This window comes from Balearica regulorum, chromosome 1, assembly GCF_011004875.1.
Source record: "Balearica regulorum gibbericeps isolate bBalReg1 chromosome 1, bBalReg1.pri, whole genome shotgun sequence".
Taxonomy (NCBI): Eukaryota; Metazoa; Chordata; class Aves; order Gruiformes; family Gruidae; genus Balearica; species Balearica regulorum.
In genome coordinates, this window is record NC_046184.1 from 170988105 (window position 1) to 171008428 (window position 20324).

At 36.3% G+C, this 20324-nt stretch overlaps 1 protein-coding gene across 2 annotated transcripts in view; it reads right to left on the reverse strand.

Annotated features, from left to right (window-relative positions):
- Positions 1-1644: 1644 nt before the first annotated feature.
- The window catches only part of NDFIP2 (Nedd4 family interacting protein 2), a 49531-nt gene continuing 30851 nt past the window's right edge, over positions 1645-20324 (reverse strand). For both annotated transcript variants that reach the window (XM_075741588.1, XM_075741580.1), the window contains 4 exons: positions 12338-12462; positions 9164-9230; positions 5333-5438; positions 1645-3464 (listed from right to left, as the gene is read on the reverse strand). In XM_075741588.1, the coding sequence (XP_075597703.1) occupies positions 5335-5438; positions 9164-9230; positions 12338-12462 (296 nt within the window). In that variant the 3' untranslated portion in view covers positions 1645-3464; positions 5333-5334. The remainder of the gene's footprint in view (positions 3465-5332; positions 5439-9163; positions 9231-12337; positions 12463-20324) is intronic.

The following is a 20324-nucleotide window of genomic DNA, read 5'->3' on the forward strand; positions in this document are numbered from 1 at the left end:
GGCAGGGACACCTTCCACAAGAACGGGTTGCTTAAAGCCCCATCCAACCTGGCCTTGAACACTGCCAGAGAGGGGGCATCCACAGCTTCTCTGGGCAACCTGTTCCAGTGCCTCACCACCCTCACAGTAAAGAATTTCTTTCTAACATCTAATCTAAATCGACCCTCCTTCAGCTTAAACCCATTACCCCTTGTCCTGTCACTACACTCCCTCATAAACAGTCCCTCACCACCTTTCCTGCAGGCCCCTTCAGGTACTGGAAGGCTGCTACAAGGTCTCCCCAAAGCCTTCTCTTCCCCAGGCTGAACCACCCCAACTCTCTCAGTTTGTCCTCACAGGAGAGGTGCTCCAGCCCTCCGATAATAAGATGAACTTCTTATTCCAAGTGAACAACGCAAGCAACCACCCAGGAGGGACTAATGCAGAGTATTGTCGGAAAATATTCTCAAAAAGTGGAAAAGAGATTAAAAGTTTTCTGATGTTATGACAGCACATTAATAAAGCCACTTTTCCGCATCTGTTGTCATCATTCAAAGGGAGGGAAGTGGACCCAGAAAGAGTAGGGTGTTGAAACCAGGTTAAAAGGTGTTGCAGGATGAGGGCTATGTCCGTGCTTTAAGTGAGACAGCAAAGTGAAAGCTTGGAGAGAACCTCCTCTCTACAAGAAGTCCAGTTTCATCAGTCATCTGCACTGGAAGTAAGAGTGATGGATCATTTCTGAAATGCATTAATAGTTGCAGGGTATTTGAATCATATTCAAGATGTCCATCTTCCTGTGGTGTCTATATTAATAAAAGTAGATGACAAAAGTAAAGAAGTTACATTTGTGCCAGTTGCTTGAATAAAATGGAATTTTCTCTCCCCATCTCCCCTTCCCCAGCTGTTTTTGCCCCAAACTTCAAAGCCTTATTTACATTCATACAAAATCTGCTTACAGTCAACTTTACTGCGATACTGGAGCTTCCTCCCTCCCCCCGGACTAAGACACAAAGCAAAGCTGGCCAGGTGTCTCTAAACCACAGAGCCAGCTGCTCCTAACCAAGCTCACAGGAAATAGCAAGGAAAATATGCAGCATTTGACACATCTGGAATAGATTGCAGAGTCTTTGAAAACAGTGTCCCAATTCCCTTCCTCCTGCTGATGAGATTTCAGGCTACCAAACTGCTGCATCAACTATAGAGGATTAGATAACGTGTACATTTTTAACCCTACGTATTCTTTCTGTCCAAATGAGAATTTTTCAAAGCTAGTCCAGGAAAAAAACCCACATACCAACAAAAAACCAACAGCAAACCAAAACCCAAGTATCTGTATGAAGCTTTCTATAATAGTGGAGCAAACAGAAATAAAACAATCACAAGACTGCTATTTAATTTGGGAAAACTGATTAGTTGGAAAATAGTACTAGTTGACATTGGTAAACATAGAAAATGAATCAATATTGCATGCTTTGTACAGTTGTGTTAACTCATTACAAGAAATGTCCTTACAGTTTGTTGCCATAAAACACGGGATGAAAAGGAGAATAGGATTGGTTAGTACCTATTTTGCCAAGTAATTTGTCTGTAATTCCATGTTGACACAAATATTGCAGTGTGCATTTTTCAACATGAAGTACAAAAAAACCCCAAAAAGCGTAAGTCTTAATTAGCAAAACAAAGCAATGTTTTATTATCTGCTTCTTTTTCGTATGGACAATGAATGCAAAAGAACACAGAAACAAACAGATAAGTTTAGAAGGAAATCCCAATTGGATATTGAACATAATAATTTTATTCTTTCCATAAAGAGTTGGGAAGTGGAGGTGCCCATAAAGTTTTAATCACTTTCAGTATCTCTGAAAGATTAAGAAAACGAATAACGTGACCAGTTTACATATGTATATTTTAAACATTCATTATAGATACAAAACTGAATACAGCACTAGCTTAAAACAACATAAACCTCACTGGTTTTAATGTTAGTAATAAAAAGGCAGAATTCTAATACAAAAAGAAAAACTGGAGGAAAGAATTTGGATTTTTTTTCCTCAAAGGTGCAACCAACAACCAATGTATTTTTGCAACTGAGATTCCAGTTGTACAAAGGACTGAGAGATGTATTCTCCTACTTAAGGAGAAGCATAAATTTCACAAACTTTAAAGGAAACCACACATGCATGAACAGCAGACAGTACCCCTTAAAGAGATGATATTTGTAAGAAAGTAACGGTATACCTTAAATAAATACTGGGAGAGGTGCAACACACGTTTTCTACTTTCAGAGCTTTAAAAATAAGTTGTTGTGGGTTTTTTTCTTCATAGATTATTTCCAAAATTACCTTACATTTAAATCAGTTTATTCTGAGGAAATGGGAAAGTATTTATTCTAAACAAGCGTTGCAAGGTAGCTATATGAAATTTTTTTTGAGAAGCCCTTATGGCAGATGTTGTATTTATACTGATCTCAAGACTTCTTAAACAGAGCCAGTGTTATAACCCAGGGAATGCATTTGCAATACTCTGTTTCAGGAACAAAGGTGCACCTACGAGGACCAAACTGTGTAACTGAGGACTGACAATGTACAGCTGTCCATCCCTGCTAACATGAACAAACTCTATCTTTTAATGGGATCATGCATATGAATAACAGACTTTCAGGCTCAAGCCCAAACCAGTTAATAACAATTCATGTGAGGAAGGTTAGGATGAGACAAACAATTGAATGCCTTTACCTCCAAAATTACATCTAATAGTAACTTAATGGCCAATTAACAAAAAATACATACATAGCTCTAAGATTAAACAAAATTTAGAGAATATGCTGTTACAAAATATATTTTGACATATTTCCTAAGAAGCAATTCAAACAGTCATTTATGCAGAGTTATTTACAGGGGACTCAAAGTGGAGTATCAGTTTTAAGCAAACCAGTATATTGGTTTGAATTTGATAAAATACTGGTGAATACAAGTCTGTGACAACAAGGGACTTTGGGGTTTAGTAAACTTAAAAATGTTCTACACAATCATTAGATGAATCTAAATTATATAAAAAAACTGTCTGAACTGGTTAATCTGAATCATTTAATGCATTCCATTGTACTCGAAGTTCAGATCAGCAAGTCAGTGGTACATACGCACTGTGAAACAGGTTACCACTTCAATCTTTCAGATAGAACAAGCACAGATTAACCAAGTCTGACTGTACCTAATCTATACTAACAGATGGTTTATTCTTACTTCAGTACTATCTTTTTAATAAGCACATAAACAAATGTGCTAAAACAAAAGGCAGCAATTATAAATATTTACTAGAATGACCAGGACTGGCATTTGAGCATAAACCATCCCGTCATTAGTTTTTGAAGCCATTTCTTCACTAATTTGTCTTCTGGTTTTAGTAGTCTTCTATTAACTCGAAGGGTTACAGATCATCTGAAAGTTTCACACTGGTATAGGAAAGGAATGTCTGTTCGATGCAGTCTGGAGATAAGAAAAGAGTTGTACTTCAGTTCATCGCAGTGATTCCCTAGAAGTAGCATTGCTAGCTGAAGTTAAACCTAGAAGCAGCAAAACAGCAGCCTTTCCCTCCCCATGTCAGGATAAGTGAAAAAACTTATTTTGTTATCATTTAAAAAGAACACCTGAGAATATTTTGTAACTGTAGAGGTAATATTTTTATTTATTAAAACTAATAGTCACTGTAGAGGAAATTACCTGTCCATGCAAGAACAGGGACATTTAAGTGTGACAGCAATTAATTTGAACTTCTTGTTTCAATGCTTAAGATACTTTGAAAAAATAATATTTACAAGTCCAGCGCTCTAACAGATCTTATCAGCCCATACATCTCAGTGATGCTTATGGGTAAAGGAAAAATTCAAAGCCACTGAACTCAGACAGGACAACTCATTAACTTCAGTTAATGCTGAATTAAACAGAGTTTTGTCCCAAAGCAGAATTTTAACCGTGGCAGAACAAAGAATCCCAGACCACATTAACATACATTCTCATTATTCTCTTCAGGTTACAGTTTCAAAATAACAATTAACCCTAACAATAATATTATATAATTATATATATATAATTAAATAACATTTTTAAAATAGTATTTTTACACTTTATTTTACTGAAAGCTAACATTCATTTTCAGTCTCATCTCTACAAGTTTCAGTATTCTGAAGAGGTTACCATATTACTAAGAAAAGGAGAGATATGTAACTACTGTAAAAAGGAAATGCTGCCATGTAGATGCCAATTTAGGTTGTTTACTAAAAGGTAATATACACTTTAGTTATTTAAGTTTAACCGCATAATTTTGACAAAATGGCACATTAAAAAGAAATATTGTTACAGTTATATTAACAGATTTTTTTCCATGATCAAGAACTATATAGTATAGCACAAGTATTTATTAGCTGTTTTGAAATGTATACCACTGTCTTCTATAAAAGGAAACTTTTTTTTTTCCCTAGGCAAATACTGTCTCATTTTTTTTCATGCTTAGATAATGTGTTGCTGGTTACTTCACACTGGTCCTGTGACCAACCCTCAAAAAAATTACAAAAATCTGCTTTATTACAGCAAACACAGCTTCTCAGTTAAGCCAGAATACAGTGTTTAGGCATTTTAAGTAATATGTAGAGTAAAGAAAATGCTACAGTGCTTATTTTGAGGCTTAGATTTATCTCATCATGCAGTTAAAGTACAAAAAGTTAAACGGACATCCCTGGTTTAAGTTACACAGTAAAGTCCAATAGATCCACCTAATGGATAAAAAGTATTAAAAAAGGGTGGATATGTGCCAGACCGATTAGTCAGCTACCTGAAGGATATATAAAGCACACTGTCACATACACAATAATCATACTTGTACATGACTGTCTTACTCCAGTCATGTAAAGAGAAACAATACTCATCTACTGTTTGCATGGTCAGACCCAGGTCAATCAGACTTAATATGCAGGCAGATCAGTGCTTCCTAACTTGCTGACAACAGGTTGACTACTAAAGCTGGTTTTCCAACGCAAAGGACGGTATCCTGACAGGCAGCAGATACTGTTTCTTGCTTCAGAACAACAACAGGTTCCTCTTTGGTTTTATTACTCAGTGTTAGTTCTAGGGAGGACTGGAGGCAACAAGCATGCATTATTTGCTTTCAAATTTCCTGACTTAGGAGACTTCAAGTATTTCTGAGTCCACGTAGAGCATATACAACATTCAGGACAGATGTTCAAAACCCATGCAACCTCTGTTTTGTGATAGAAGTTTGATTGTTTATTTTTAAATTAAGAATTTAATTATTCTCAGTCTTCCTAGGAGAGAAGATCTTATCACTAAAAATTGCTTACCTTCAGTACAAGAAAAAAAATCTTGTTCTGTGAGCAGCTGCCATGCTTTCAGACATATTTCTGACTTTAAGATAATTAACAAAGCCTCGAAAGAACAGGAGAAGTCCTGAAAGTGTAGAAAACGCACAAAATGAGGTGTATCAACCTAAGTACACGCTATGCCACGTTATTCTTATTAAAATAAATTTTTTACAATCGAGGTTGTATATACAAAGTGAGGTCTTTATGCATCATTCACAAATTCAACAAGCAAGTCTTCTGCTTTTATGTTGTAATATTAGGATTCAGTCTTACGGAAGGCTTTTCAGAAATTTTACACTCATTCTGGGTTCAAGTATTGTCTGCTAAAATGACTGCATGAAAGAATGAAAAAAAAGAAAAAAGAAAGAATACATACTGCACATTCTTTTCAAGTAGAATTCTTAAAATAAGTTACTAATGTCTTAGAAGACTACTCGAACCACAAAATATACCTTTAGAAATGTCTAAGATAAATGTATTGCAAGTCAAAAGAGGAGAAAGACAAAAGGAAAAAATAAAAAGAAAGACAGTACAGATTGCTCTAGCAACAAGCCAATAGCAAATTATAGTAGATTACGGCTTGAGATTTAACCATCCAGGAAAATACATGTGGTCCAAGAGGAGGAAGAACAACAGTCAATTCAAAGAAAATTACTCAACATGTGTTATGATTACATTTACAACTCCACATTTCAATTATTTTTAAATATTTAAATTTAACTGCATTCGAAAGACTGTTTCAGCTCTGGTAAGAGGAACAAGAGATACAGAATAGTCACACAGAAGGTACAATTGCAACAATGGAAATCACTAACATGATGTTGTCAACATCATTTTATGAATTCAGAGATTTGCTGGACATCTGAAAAAACCAACCCAGAAAAACACATTGTTGAATAGTGGACACAGCTCTTTGGTCCATTTTCCTCCACTAAAGTAAACGTCAACAGATAAATCCAGTCATCAGCTGGATCAGGGAGAATCCAACAAGAGATAAAACAATCTGCCCAAAAAGTTGGAGGGCCGAAATATGAATTCCACATCCAGTGGAGAGAAACATGAGCCTAGAGAGCAATCTTCCTCATTTAATGAACACGTAGGTACCTTGAAGATATAAGCTTATGTGTATACATACACATATACATAAAGATTCAAATTAAAATCTAAATCGAAGCTTAACAAATTCAGCAAAGGATTTAATCCTTTTCATCATCTTACATGTTAATAAACAATCTCTATGGTTACACTGATATTTTGCTATGTGATGCACTTTTTCTTCCTGCTCTCCAGGTCAAGATTCTTGATTTTTTTTTTAATTTTTTTTTCCCTCTGTTCATTTCTTCTCTAAATGCTTTTTGCTTGTAAATTTTTATTATACTTTCTTTTTGCTTTTTTAAAACCAAAGCCTCATTAGGAGACAAAACAAAACCCAAACACAGAGAATACTCTGTTAACCACTGGAACTTTGACCCAAGCCAAACACATTTCTGTGATTAAGGTGAATTCTACACAGAGAAGAAAGCACTAAGATCTGGATCAAAGTCTACAACAAAAGCTGCTACCCAGACGTTACCAGAGATAGTCCCACATTCAACTGAAAAGCAGCTGAAACAGCAAAAGGTGGGCAGGCAGCTCTTAAGCTGCTTGAAAACATACTTTCTGCATTACACATGTTGGAAAACCAGTCCAAGTTCAACCCATATTTTATATTTCTTTGTTTAGGGAAGGAAAAAACCCCATCACTTTCCATTGTGTTCCTCAAAAAGAAACATTGGCTAATGTTTAAATTTAAAAATTAGAATTGTCTCTCTCATCAATTTGTTCACTGTACATGACAGCTCCTTGGAAGTAGACCACTTCACTTTTCCGTGAAGCGTGAGCAGATTTTTCCAGACGTTGAAAGAAGGGAAGGGAGCAAAAACAAGTAGGTGAACACCAAAAGAGAGGAGAAGGCGGCAATAGGTGGGCTCAAGTATTTCAAAAGACTATGCAAAAGAAATAATCCAACTGAGTCCATTCACTTCTGGAGAGACGCAGCACATGCTACTTCACATGCTCTAATGGAAAAGTTATCCAAAACAATAAAAGGCAGATCTGGTTGGCATTGCTCCCGTGACTTGATAATACTCTTCCATGTCCTGCTAAGTAGCTCTGTTGGGTTAAATCCTTCTATGGTGTTCCAGCAATCTTGGTATATCCACTTTACCAGTTTAAAAACACTTTTGGCATATTTCATGCAAAACATTCATAAGACAAGGGAACGTTGACTGCTGGATGCATACTGCATGCCTCACAGTGCCTTTTACTCCAAGGCATATTATAAACTTTGTGAGTTAAAGAAAAAAAAATTATCTTGAAACAATTAAGACTGAAAATAAGGCGCTCCTTCCTAAGTCTAAGTGAGCTAACTTCTGAACAAGTGCTGCAAAAGACTAGTAAAAAGAGAAAGTACAAATGCACAGCTTTTTCTATAGACACGGTGGGGGAAAATGTTAGGGGAAGAACACACTATTTTCATCCAAGTGAAAAAAGTGTCAAATCTCAGACACCACAAGGGTGTGTTTTAATTAAAGATTTATCTGGAGATATCTGTACATATGAAGAGTCACTTCACTTCCTACTTAAATACAATCACCTCAAAGAGAATATGAAAGCATTCAAGGGACCGATGCTGTGACGTGTTAAACGTTTGCAGTTTCTACATATCTCAAGCATCCAAGTGCACAACAGTAGAGCAAACTGAGTATTAAGAAGTCTGATGAACGCCCTCAAAGTTTACTAAAAGGCAGACAGAGAAAGTTTTAGGAAACTTCATTTAAGATTTCTGGCATTTCCTGTGAGATAAATAGCGAATCACAAACAGTCACAATCTCAGTGTTGGGTTTGTTGTTTTTGGTTTTTTTCTTAAGATTTACTCAACATTTCATTCTAACATTTGCTGTTAGCCATTGGAGTCAATTGACTCAAAGGGAAGAGTGCCACCTACTGAACCAGCAACAGTTTACTATATTTCCAGAGCTAGAAATTAAAATGGATAGTAGAATTCACTTCTGTAAGACAAAATCATTCCAGATTCTATATTCAGATTACAAAATCAACAGCAGGAAAAAAGGTGTAGTGGTTGGGGTTTGGTATATCCTATTTAAAAACAGACAGAAGAGCAGAATTTAATGCATATAATAAGACTTTGAACACGGGCAGACAGACCTCTTAAGAGAAAGCTGACATCATGGGAACACTGTGATCAGAAAGCATGAAGCCATTCTCTTGTCTGACTGAGAAACTACTGATGCAGTATGCATTTCAAAGGACTGAAAAGGACATTTCATGACCTATGTACAAGACAGCAGACTCCACCTTCCCAGGATCAGTCACATTGCTTAGAATTTAATACTTGACATACAGGTTTATACCTGTATAGGTAAGTACTAGGTTTACAGGTAAGTACTAGGTATCACTTGCTTTTCAGTATGTTCTCTACATAAAGCCAAAGTTCTATTACACAGTTCCGCACCCCTAGATCAGTAGAAGCAGCTTAAAAAGCACAAATTACAAGTCTCAGGTATGTACATAATTACATATGTAAAACAAAATTTTCTGAGTTGAAGGTTATTTGAATAGTTCACGGAATACCACCACTATGGTAAGCAATAACTCACGAATACTATGGAAATAAAAACAACACACAAAACTATCAGTAGCTAAAGAAAAACACATAGCTAAACGTGTTACAGAACTCTTACTTACAATGACATGATTCATCTTTAGTACTTCCACATCAAACCAGAAATGTTTTCAATTGCCACTTACCAAGTACAAGAAATATCCACCAAAGCCAGTACTGTCCATTGAAATATCCAGTAAAATAATCTGAAAACTGAAATACATACATGAGGCTTAGCTGCAGTAATACAGATGACAGACATATTTAACGCACTATGCAAACACAGAAAACACAGAGGAAAAAGCAAATTTAAATAAAAGTAATATATTCCACTAAAATGAAAAACTGATATTTGTGCAGCGGTTTAATATACAAATAACTCTTTCAGCGTCAGCTGGTCTGTGGCAAAGTTATTTTAAAACCTCTAAAAAATGTGTATGTGTATATATATTTAAATACATATACACGTATTAAAAAAACCTTGTATTACTCACAGAATCATCTGATGTTTTCTATCATAATGAATCACCACTTGTGGATTTTCCTTTCCCCCCCCAATGCCTGCCATCCCAAACACATTACAGCAGCCTGCTGCTTTAGATATTAACACCAAAAGCCACATTAGTTTAATCTTATCAGACAGGGATGTTCTGCTGACCCCTCAAAAGAAGAGCTTTTGACCTTCTGTATACCCCCTACTGTTAATCGCTGCCAAGAATACCAGCCCCATAAAGACCCCCAACTCATTAAAGTCTTTTCATTTTCAAACCAGCATTCAGTTCCCAGCAGCGAGCTGAACACCAACTAAATGAACCTTGAAGTGGCATTTCAACTGTTCCTGTTAGTGACCACGGTAGACAGTTTTGTCCTCCCTGTGATGTGGGAGGCAGCTGGAGGGCAGGGTGTGATGGTATTGGAGACAGGTATCTGTGCCTTTACCAGACTCCAGACTGCATGCTTCACTGATAAAAAGGCTAATCAAACATCTCCAAAACTCACATAAGTAGTAGGAACGGGGAGATGTGTGAAAAGTTGCCAGAAGGAATAAAATAACCTATTTAGTAGCTCTGCACACTTTTTATACGCTTCCCATCCTACTATCATTCAGAATGCTTACTGCATCCTGCCACAGTGCTTCCCATTTGCCACTTCTAGGACACTTCAGTAGTATCAACCAAGAAACCATGTAATTCAAGCAGGTAATTCAGGTTTTTTTTAAGAAAGAAAAAAAAAGAAAAAAAGAGAAGATACTGAGCCACATATGCAACCAGATAAAAATCCAAGACATTTAAAGAACTCTAGATATAGGGGTTTTTTTTTCTTCAAGTAACTGTGCACTGAGAACTACATGTTTTCTCCAGAATAAAGCCAGATCATGTGAATTCTTTAAAAGTTTAATCCTGTACTGTATTCATTTCTATGGGCAATCCAAGAAAAAAAAAAAAAAAAAATCAAGAAACAGAAATGCTAAGTTGAACTAAAGAATTGGTACTTATACTATCATTATATAAATACTAGCATCTCTATGACTCGGCAGAGTAAGCATTTCATATTTTGACACTTCATTAAAATATCAAACGAATAGTCAATTCCCAGGAAGCTGACAGCATTATTAATCCCGTCTCACTCGATAGTCAGTATTTTCAATTCTCTAAACATATATACCAATACATTTTTTTTAAAGTTACAATTTCATTTAATTGGAAAGAAGATTTACTAAAACCAGTAATCAAATACTGGCCTACGTGCCTTATTCTCACACTTCCTTTAGGCAGAGGCAGCCATGGCTGTAGAATTTCCTCAACAGCAAAATTGTGCTTTTATTAATCTTTCCCCCCTCCCCAGTAAAAACTGATACAGAGAGAGTACACGTGAACTTGGACTGTTTAGACACTATAAAGTTTTGCACTCGTGACCCTGAGTGAAGAAGGGTAGCACAAGCCTTCGGAGGAGCTGGAAACAAAGGAACAGAACAATTTTGTGCACAGACACATGCTGGTGTGTCACCATTAAAGCAAAATTGTTGGCATATACCTTACGAGCTTTCTGCTTATTTTCTGCTCCCTCTAGAAAGGGAGACAACATAAGAAGAAGATAATTGTCACTACGAAAAAACCCCACCCCTGAGGTCTTGGAATTAGTCAGCTCTAATATTTTGGAATTAGTAACAGATTATATACAAGAATTTAAATATGGTCTAGGACACAGTAATTCTTCAAGGAAGTTTAGCATATATTAATTTTTGTTACGAGCGCATTTTCAAGTGGACAGGAATAATAAAACTGACACAATGAGCAAGTTCTGCCCTCTGTTTAGCATGCCTCAAGGGAAGCTGAAAATATCCCAAATGAATCCATAGTTAAAAAATTCATGTCTTCTCACTCCCTAAAGATAAATTCCATCCCAAACCCTGAATTCCAACTAAATACACCAGAATCACATCTGGTCCAGCAGCATTCCCCTGCCCTGGGGAAGAAAAAAAAAATATACAGGAAGGATCATGCAATCTCTTCTCTCTACAATCCTTGTACTATCGTGCTAAGAGCAAATCAAGTTAAGTTACTAGCACACACACAGAAAAAAAATAAAAGAAATTCAGAGTTGGCAGGGCATAAAAGGTAACTAAGTTATCCGAGATCTATTTCTTCATTAGAGAATTTTAATAAGATTTTAAATGTTGTGTCTCTCAGACATGTAGAATTCAAGTTCAGAAAGAATTACATTTCATCTAGCATCCACTTAGTCAGCTACGTAACTTCCATTTGGCTAACATACCTTTCTGAAAAGTATCTAGTCTTGCAGTGAAAATATCAAGAAATTGAGCATCTACGAGGATAAAATGTGACTACATATTCAATTTTGACTTGATTCACTGTTTATCTTACAAGGAATGAAAGAATCATATACAATGAAGAAATGTTTTCTGATCCCCCCCTCCACAGATAGGCTGAGCCATTTATAAATCTTTCATATAGGACACTATAATACCAGTGACATTTTAGGTACTTGCTCCACTTCTTCTGTGTGCTTTTAAATATCTGTGCAAAAAATGAGTCATTCTGCATTTATTTTACTGGAAAGATGAACATAAAATGCTATGTCAGATAAAAATAGATTAAGCTTCGTCATTAGTAAGCATATATGAAGATATAGCAAGTAAATTCTCTACTAAAGGGGAAGTTAGAGAAAATTCTAAGCATTGTGTTAAGCACTGGAATTTAATTTACTGATTTTTAATTCAATTATTATATATCCTTGTCTACGTTGTTATGGTTTGGTTCTATAAACAGAGTCTGTACAGTGTGAATCAAGAAACATACCCGTACAATGAGAATCCATTTGATCAGGGAGAGACCAAATCCACAGATTGCACCATACCTTCCAGCTATGGTATTTGTTATACAGAAGGATAAACAAAATCCAATCCAGTTGAAAATAAACGCCACTATAAAATAAAAGAAACAGTAGCTTCTGTTAATCTGTATAGATAAGCAAACAGACTTAACATTAATTTCACTTTTAAACTAATAAGGACATGCTCACACAGTCAGTAATTCCCTTCCGGTAATTCAGGCTTTCAGAGATTGACTTTGAACCCAGACATTCCCCATGGTATAGTCACTTAATAACAAAGCAAATGGTAAACAGGCTGGAACCTACTACTTTAAACAAGAGAAAATTCCAACTTAAAAGAAAGCATTACATTGCTACAGAAATCTAACCAGATGACACTAGACAGGAGGGGTAAATGCAAACAAAGGACTATAACATACAAGACTTGGATTAAAACAAAGAAAAAAAACAACCTTGCTACACTTTTATAACCAAAAAATATAGTTATATGCACACATACGTGCATGTATCAAGGCTGCATATTCAGCTTTATCCAGTTTGGATCGAACAGAATAAAAGTATCCGCTCTTGCTCTGTAAACATAGTACAGAAATGAAGATAAGTTGAGAAGCTGATGTTTCACTGGTTACTGTCTTCTCTTCTCTTTTAGATCTACATTCAAGCATAAGACGTAAAAAGCCTTGGAAGTTTTACATAGAAGCTTAAGAAATCAAGAAACAAAAAGGACATAGAGCATAACTACCACTGCTACTTCAATTAACACTTTCACACAATTTAAAGTGTCATATCTGCATAGGTACTTGGCAATCAACATCATCATCTGTATTGACTTCAGTTTGTGTGCATTAGGGCAAAGTGTGGGAATTCTCAATTAAGTGATGTCCCAGGTTTGGGAGTAAGTGAGGGCAACTTAAAAAAAAAAAAAAAAAAACCACCACCACCACCAAACAGAAGAGCTGGGGGAGCTGGCGGAAGATGACAATTCAGGAGTTCTGGAGAGGACAGGATGGTGGAAAATTCAAAACATTTGAGAAACCCACAATAAACACAAAAACCACTGAAGAGACAAGCAGGAATGGAAGGGGAGTAGAGAGAAGCAAAACTCTGCATACAGATCCTTAATGTTTTAAATCCCCAAACTTAGGGGAAAAACAAAAACCACATAAAATTCAGACATTAAATCACCACAGAAAAAAAAAGGTCTGTCTTTTACTGAAAAGTTTGAACATTTACAGCAAAAATTAGGAACAGAAAATGGTCAATAGTTTTCTTAAAAGTCAATTTGGGAGGATTATCTATAAACAACCACTTTTTCTGTAATTTAAAACTTTGTTACTACTTCTCCAACAATCCACACGAAGATGCAATGATTTGCCCACAAATGCAAAACTAGTCTGTTCTACTGCAGTGGTATTCCATGAACTGTAAAGAAATTGAAGTTCCAATTTTGGAAGACTTTACATCAACACAGTCATTTCGTGCAAGTGAGAAAACATCTTGCTTCGGGCAGAGCCATAGGTAACAGATGGTGGCAATGAGAAAGCTTACTTTTATGCTAATCACTAATCTTAAAAAAAACAAACAAACAAAAAAAAAAACAAAACAAAACCACAACAACTTTGAATAAATGCTGATACAAATTGGTATATGCAGAGAAGGAGAAAAAAAAAGATAATTTCTGTTACATAAGAACTACAGAACACTGTGACCCTAACATTTAACTATCTTTCCAAAACACAAGAAAAGCATTTACATTTGAGAAAGCTCAGATACGTTGCTTTGAAAACAGGATTTCTCTATTTTAAGCAAGCTCTCCAAATCCACCACACTCTTAACAGTCACAGATTTCAGAAAGCTAGTTCTTCTGACGCGTCTCTCTTCCTGTCTCAACGTAACAGCTTACTGCTCTCTCCCTTTCTCCTCACTACTCAAGCTGCAAAGGGTGACTGTAATTGTGGCTCCAAAGATAGGTATGCTAAATAGGACAGAAGACATGTTTCTAACAGACTATGCAGACTAGAGGATTTCCCAGAATACCTACAATTTTAATAGATGTATTTTTTTAAAAATAAGGATTTTTATAATACCTGAACAAATTTGTACATGCATTATAAAAATTACAGATTTCCCAATCATAAATATAGGAGCAAGAAAAAAATTAGTTGTTATAATTAAACTTGAACACAGTGATAATTTTACCCTCCTTTCAATTGACCTAAAGGAATATTCAAAATAGAACCCACAGTCCCTGGATGAGTATTAGGTGAACATTTAGTGCTAAGTTGTTTGCCCAGCTCCTCAGAGCACAGGCATCATGAGCATATTCCAATGTTGTTCACAGTACCTTTTCTCCCCTTTAACCAATGTGCTGTTCCATCAGTTTATGTAAGTGGGAAAGAAAAGGGATAAACTATACAAAAATTGTAAACTATGAAAGTTCACATACCCCAATAAAAGTGGACTATATAGAGAAGAAAAATCTCACTATTTAAGTTTGGATCTGTAACATCCACTAGAAAAATTCTGCATAGAGGACCTAATCAAAATTCCCTGTCCTTAGCTGTATGAGGAACATATTACTTCCACCTCTGTAAAACCTAGGTAACACGTAGGGGAAATTCCCCCAACAATGCCTTGGTGTTGCGTCATTTTAACAAAGTTAAGATGGGCAACAACAATGTCTACATGTTTTCAATCTTTCCCATCGTTTCTCTCACCTCCCATGTTCTATTGCTACTCCAAAAATCATCTTCACTGTCTCATTCTGGTTGCGAAATCCATTCTTTCATTTCAGAAATGCATCTCCAGCTTCTGAGCAAACTGCAACAAATGAGATTTTTATCTATCTTCCAAGTGTTTCTCTTCACATCAAGATTAGCCTCATCTACCTGTTGGTATCTTTTCCCATGATGATTTCCATGTATACCCTCTGCCAGTCATGCAAGTTGTCTGAGCTTTGCAGCCTACGCTGCGTCTGGTTAAGAGTTACTAACATTATTTTCTGTATAATTCCTGTCTCACCTAATTATTGCAATAAAAGTCGCCTATGATTTTCATCCCTATATTGCCACAGAGAAGCCACAGCACAAGTTTCGATACAATGGTGAGGGGAGAGACTAGTAAAAGGAAACATCTACTATTTTCTCTAGGTGTATCTACTTCCTTCTCTATCTACTAGAGACGACTAAGTCATTGTGTAAGCTTCTTGCTGCAATAAATGCAATCCTCCACTATTTGCCTGCATCCACTCACTTTGTGAAACGTAAATGACACTGCCCAGCAGTTAAAGAGATGACCTTCATACTCCTTCAGTTTCCCATGGCATTCTCATACAGACAATGTTCCTGGTCTGACACTAATACACACAATCAGAAGAAAGCCATTGCTAAAAATGAGATAGAAAGTCTAACAAGCTGCTACAACCACATTATGGTTTTAACTGAAAAAGCGTTCTTAACTACTGTTTACCCATCCTCTTCATGCAATCACGTTGTGCCTTCACCTTATAGACTTGCACTGCAAGACTAACCACTCTGCAGCAACAATTGTTTCCCATCCCAGACATTGCTAGTGTTTAGATTAATTCTTGAGCCCGGCTTTCAGCTGTTGTCCTTTCTTTTAATAAATTTCAGACATTTAAGATGAAACTCACACTAACTGCGCTGGCATCACAATTTCAGTCTCTTTCTTTGCTACTCTAACACCATACAGACAAGTGAGACTGATAAAAGCAAGATTTTGGGGTTTTATACATTCCTGAAGTGACAAGAAGATGAGAAAGTAAGTCTGCACTAATCTAATTCACATAAAAAGAATAGACTCATTAGCGTTATTTCCTTATGACAACAAAACTCATAATGAAAAACAGGTAAGAAGTTGCTTTTTGGGAGGAGGAGGGCTGGACTAATAGTCTTTTTTAACAAAAAGTCTTCTTGATATCCAATGCAGCACACTTACAACAATGATTATGTACTTTTATTTCTCTTTATGGTTTGCAATAAGATAATCCCAGTTGAAATACAAAGCACAGGATGTTCTAAATGTTGTAAAAGTCTTAGAATCTCACATACAAAATAAGGCTATCAATCAGCTATTTCCACACCCAAAACCCTCTTCTGAGGAGAAGTGGTCAGCATAGGATTTTTCATATCAAAAATTAAAATTAGAAGTCTTTTATCTATCAGCAATTCCAAAGAAGCTGGAGTAAAATAATTCAGCTTGGTTTTGACAAACAAGCTTGTATACATCGCCGTTCTTCATTCTCCAATAACTACAGAGGCAAGGCAAAGATATGTATGCAGCTGTACTTTGTCATTAATAATTTATTAATCCATGCTTGCTTTTTGTCATTGCTCATTAAGTTGAAAAGCAATATTGACACATCTTTTAATTCTACTCCAACTGTCAGGTTTTGAGTTGTACATATTGCAAGACATCAGAAGATGCAATGACAAGCACACTAGAACAAATCTGCTTTTTTTCTAAATTGTTCTTGCACTTCACTTGCTGATCTTTTTTACATAGCTTTCCACAGCTACACATGAATCACTTGTCTTAAGTTTTTATTCAGTATCATGAAAAGAAGCTCGTAAAACTGAAGACCTATGTGGGTTCTAAGTTTTAACCATGGCTCAAGCCTGTGACAAGATTATAATAGCAACTATATATACAAAAAGCAATCATGCTCAGTTATATCCTTTATTCCTCAACTTGGTTGTTCAAGGACTTATTTTAATGCACAACACACACCAAAGAGCTTAATGTTTTGTACTTTGCCTAGGTTTACTTAGCATACTCCAATAAATAACACTTTCCAGATCTTCATGCACCACTAGAAATTATTCTTCCCACTTCCTGCATAGAATTTATTCCACTTGTGAACCGGGATACATTTTTGCTCCTTCCTGAAGGGCTCACCTGAAGTCTGATGATGATCACTAAGAAGCATTTGCTATCAACTTCAACAGACAATTATTATTTTTTTTCTACTCGGTGATGAATGCTCAAAAACCTCCCTAGGCAATTTATTTGTACTGCTTCATTACCCTTGTTAGTACATTTTCTTAACGCCCAACTGGAAGCTTCCTCATTCCAATTATTTTGTATTACATCCAGCATGTATGGAGAAACCATGCAAGTCAAATTCTTTCTGCATAAAGAAGTTAGGTGATTGTGTATGAAGGTCAGCCGAGCTCCTCTGACAATCAGAGGAACACAAGCACTCCCAAAACAGTTCCCTTATCTTCTTGCAACATTACCAATTTCAGTCAAATGACTTCCCCTCAGCTTCTCTTGCATGACTAAGGGAAACCCGCATAACATTCATGACGCAGACACACAGAAGTCAGGTTTCCTAAATTCACCCAGAGGAATCCTCCCACTGGAAACTCAGACCATGCTTACCACTCCTGGGGAAGCGTACAACAGAAGGCTGTGCTAACCCTGAGCTTCTGCTACAACTCTGCTTTCCAACTCATGCCGCCTGAAACCCCCTGAGTGTATCTCCCAGCCTGTGTGCTGATTATTGACTGTTTGAAGCATCTAATAGCTTTGAAAACTGCATAAAATTTAGTTTACAAAGTTTTGGTATGGTAATTATCTGTTCCAATATAGCATCTGGGACAATATGTACCTTTACATTTCTCCACAACAACAGATTTTATTGGTGTGAGTTGTACACAGTGTTTACATTGCCCAGATGTTCAAAAGAACAAATCAGATCTCCATATGAGAACTTAAATTTTGGCTGTAAAATTTTGTTTCTTCCTTTTTATTAACCTGTCTGTGAGGTTCAAATTACTATTAATTTTTCCTAGATTATAGGGACAACCCAAAACTCCCGTCCATGGTTTCAAAGAATCCAGATGAGCTCCACAATTCCCTCTGGGGCCCTCAGGTGAAAAGGCTGTCTGGTATTTCTAAAGCACTCCTTAAACATAAGGGAAAACCATATAAGCCTTTTATTACTGCCCAAAACGACCTCCTTCGATAATGAACCAGGATAAGCCAATCAGACACGACTCAAAAAACTTCCACTATGGGCAGATTAAGCATGAAAACCAAATCCTTTGGGTCGTGACAGTTACTTGTTCTACCACTGTTACAGCTGCATTCAAAATGAAAAGAAATAACTCAGAAATTCCTCCTTTTTGTTGTGCATACAAAAACAAACAAACAAACAAACAAAAATCACTCTGACAAACTCACCTAGAACAATTTCCTCTGGCATTCTGAAAAGTTTACATTATGCTGTATAAGGCACAACTGACTTAAAAATACGTAATAAAAAAAAATTAAGTGGTCTGATAGCAAAATCTGCTGCATTTTGCATTCATAGCAAAATTAATATATTCACTAACATATTCATTTACCTCAAAATCATCAGAACCTGACAAACATCAGCCCTGACCATTAGAGAGCAGATTCTTTGCTCACCAACATAATCACAGATTTCAAGAGTAACACCAATTTCTTAAAACATATGATTTTACCACATATTAGAAATAAAACAGGTTGTTTTCCAAATCTTTCCACTAAGTTTCTGAATCAAGTGCTAAAGCAAAAAACCTACCTGTTCACACAAAGGACTTTTACTCTTTAGAGTATATCGTCTCATTCTATCTAATTACACTAAACAGAACAGTATTTTACAACTTAGATCAGAAACAGGTTTGTAACTTGCATGCACTGAGCTCCTAAAACAAAGAAAAACCCCAAACAAACAGATCTGGCCACTAGATGGACTCGAGACAGGGATTTTATGCAACTTGGGCAGCTACCACTAGATGGTATCTACATATCACTAGTTGATTGCAATATGCAGGTAAACTCAGTGAAAAGTTCATTTTATTATACTTCAGTTGAATAAAAGGAAATTAAAAGTGCTAACTTCACTGTTTTATAGTTAAAACAAAGGCAGCCTGCCGTCGCCCCCCCCCAAGATCTTTCTCCCCACGCTGTGCATAACAGTCATAGGAGGAGGTGGAGAGCACATCTGGAACAAGCCATTCTTCCCATGCTGCTCTCACCACAGCACAGTTCCTGACACTGTTCTCCTGCATTTTAACTGAGGGAACTTATTCTAGACTCTCTGAGATCTGCCACCTCTACTTGCAGTGTTTAAACACATCCCATCCTGAAAAAAAACTGAAGCTAGCCATACTGTAAATTTCATTTTAACTCCTGCTCTCCTAAATCTACATACATCAACTTTACGGACACTTCTATCTCCCTATTAAAGGGATAGAAATACACCACCTGTTATTTATGATCTAACCTTATTAAGTTAAGCTCATTTTTCATTTGGTTCTTCAATTTCCCTAAGAAAAACTACTGAAAATTACTATTACAGGTCTATAAATGCTCTAAGTTTTTGTGAATTCCTCATACTATGAACACAAACAACAAATAAACTTTATCAATTTCCATATGTAACCAGTATCCATAACAGCCAACACAGATCCCAAATTAACACACACTTACATAAACATCTTGCAATGTGTAAGCACTCATTTTACGCATTTCATTCACAGGCGAGCAAAGTTGGCAGTAACACAGTCTCAGAATAATCAAGAAAAATTATGATCTACGGAGTATGTTTGTCAAATGTGTAAAAGTAGTGCTCTGTGCAGTCAATCTCAGCTAAACAGCTATTTGAAAAGAAAGTTGCCAGTTTATCCAAGTAAACATCTGTGTTCTTGAAGGTGCACAAAAGGTTCGGGGCACACAGTTTTGGCCAACTGCACGTGAGTGCCACTGGAGCCCTCCTGCAGCCTTTGATTCCAGTTCAGCTTCTGCATAGCAGGATTTTTACTACTACTGTGCTCTTAGCTGCAAGCTAACAAGTCTGTTTTCAGCTGTGATTTTAAGGACTTAAAACATACTAGAGCCAACAATCCACTTGACCTCCAAGTGCAGTGCTAACGAAGGCCTGAACCAGGATTTAAAACCAAG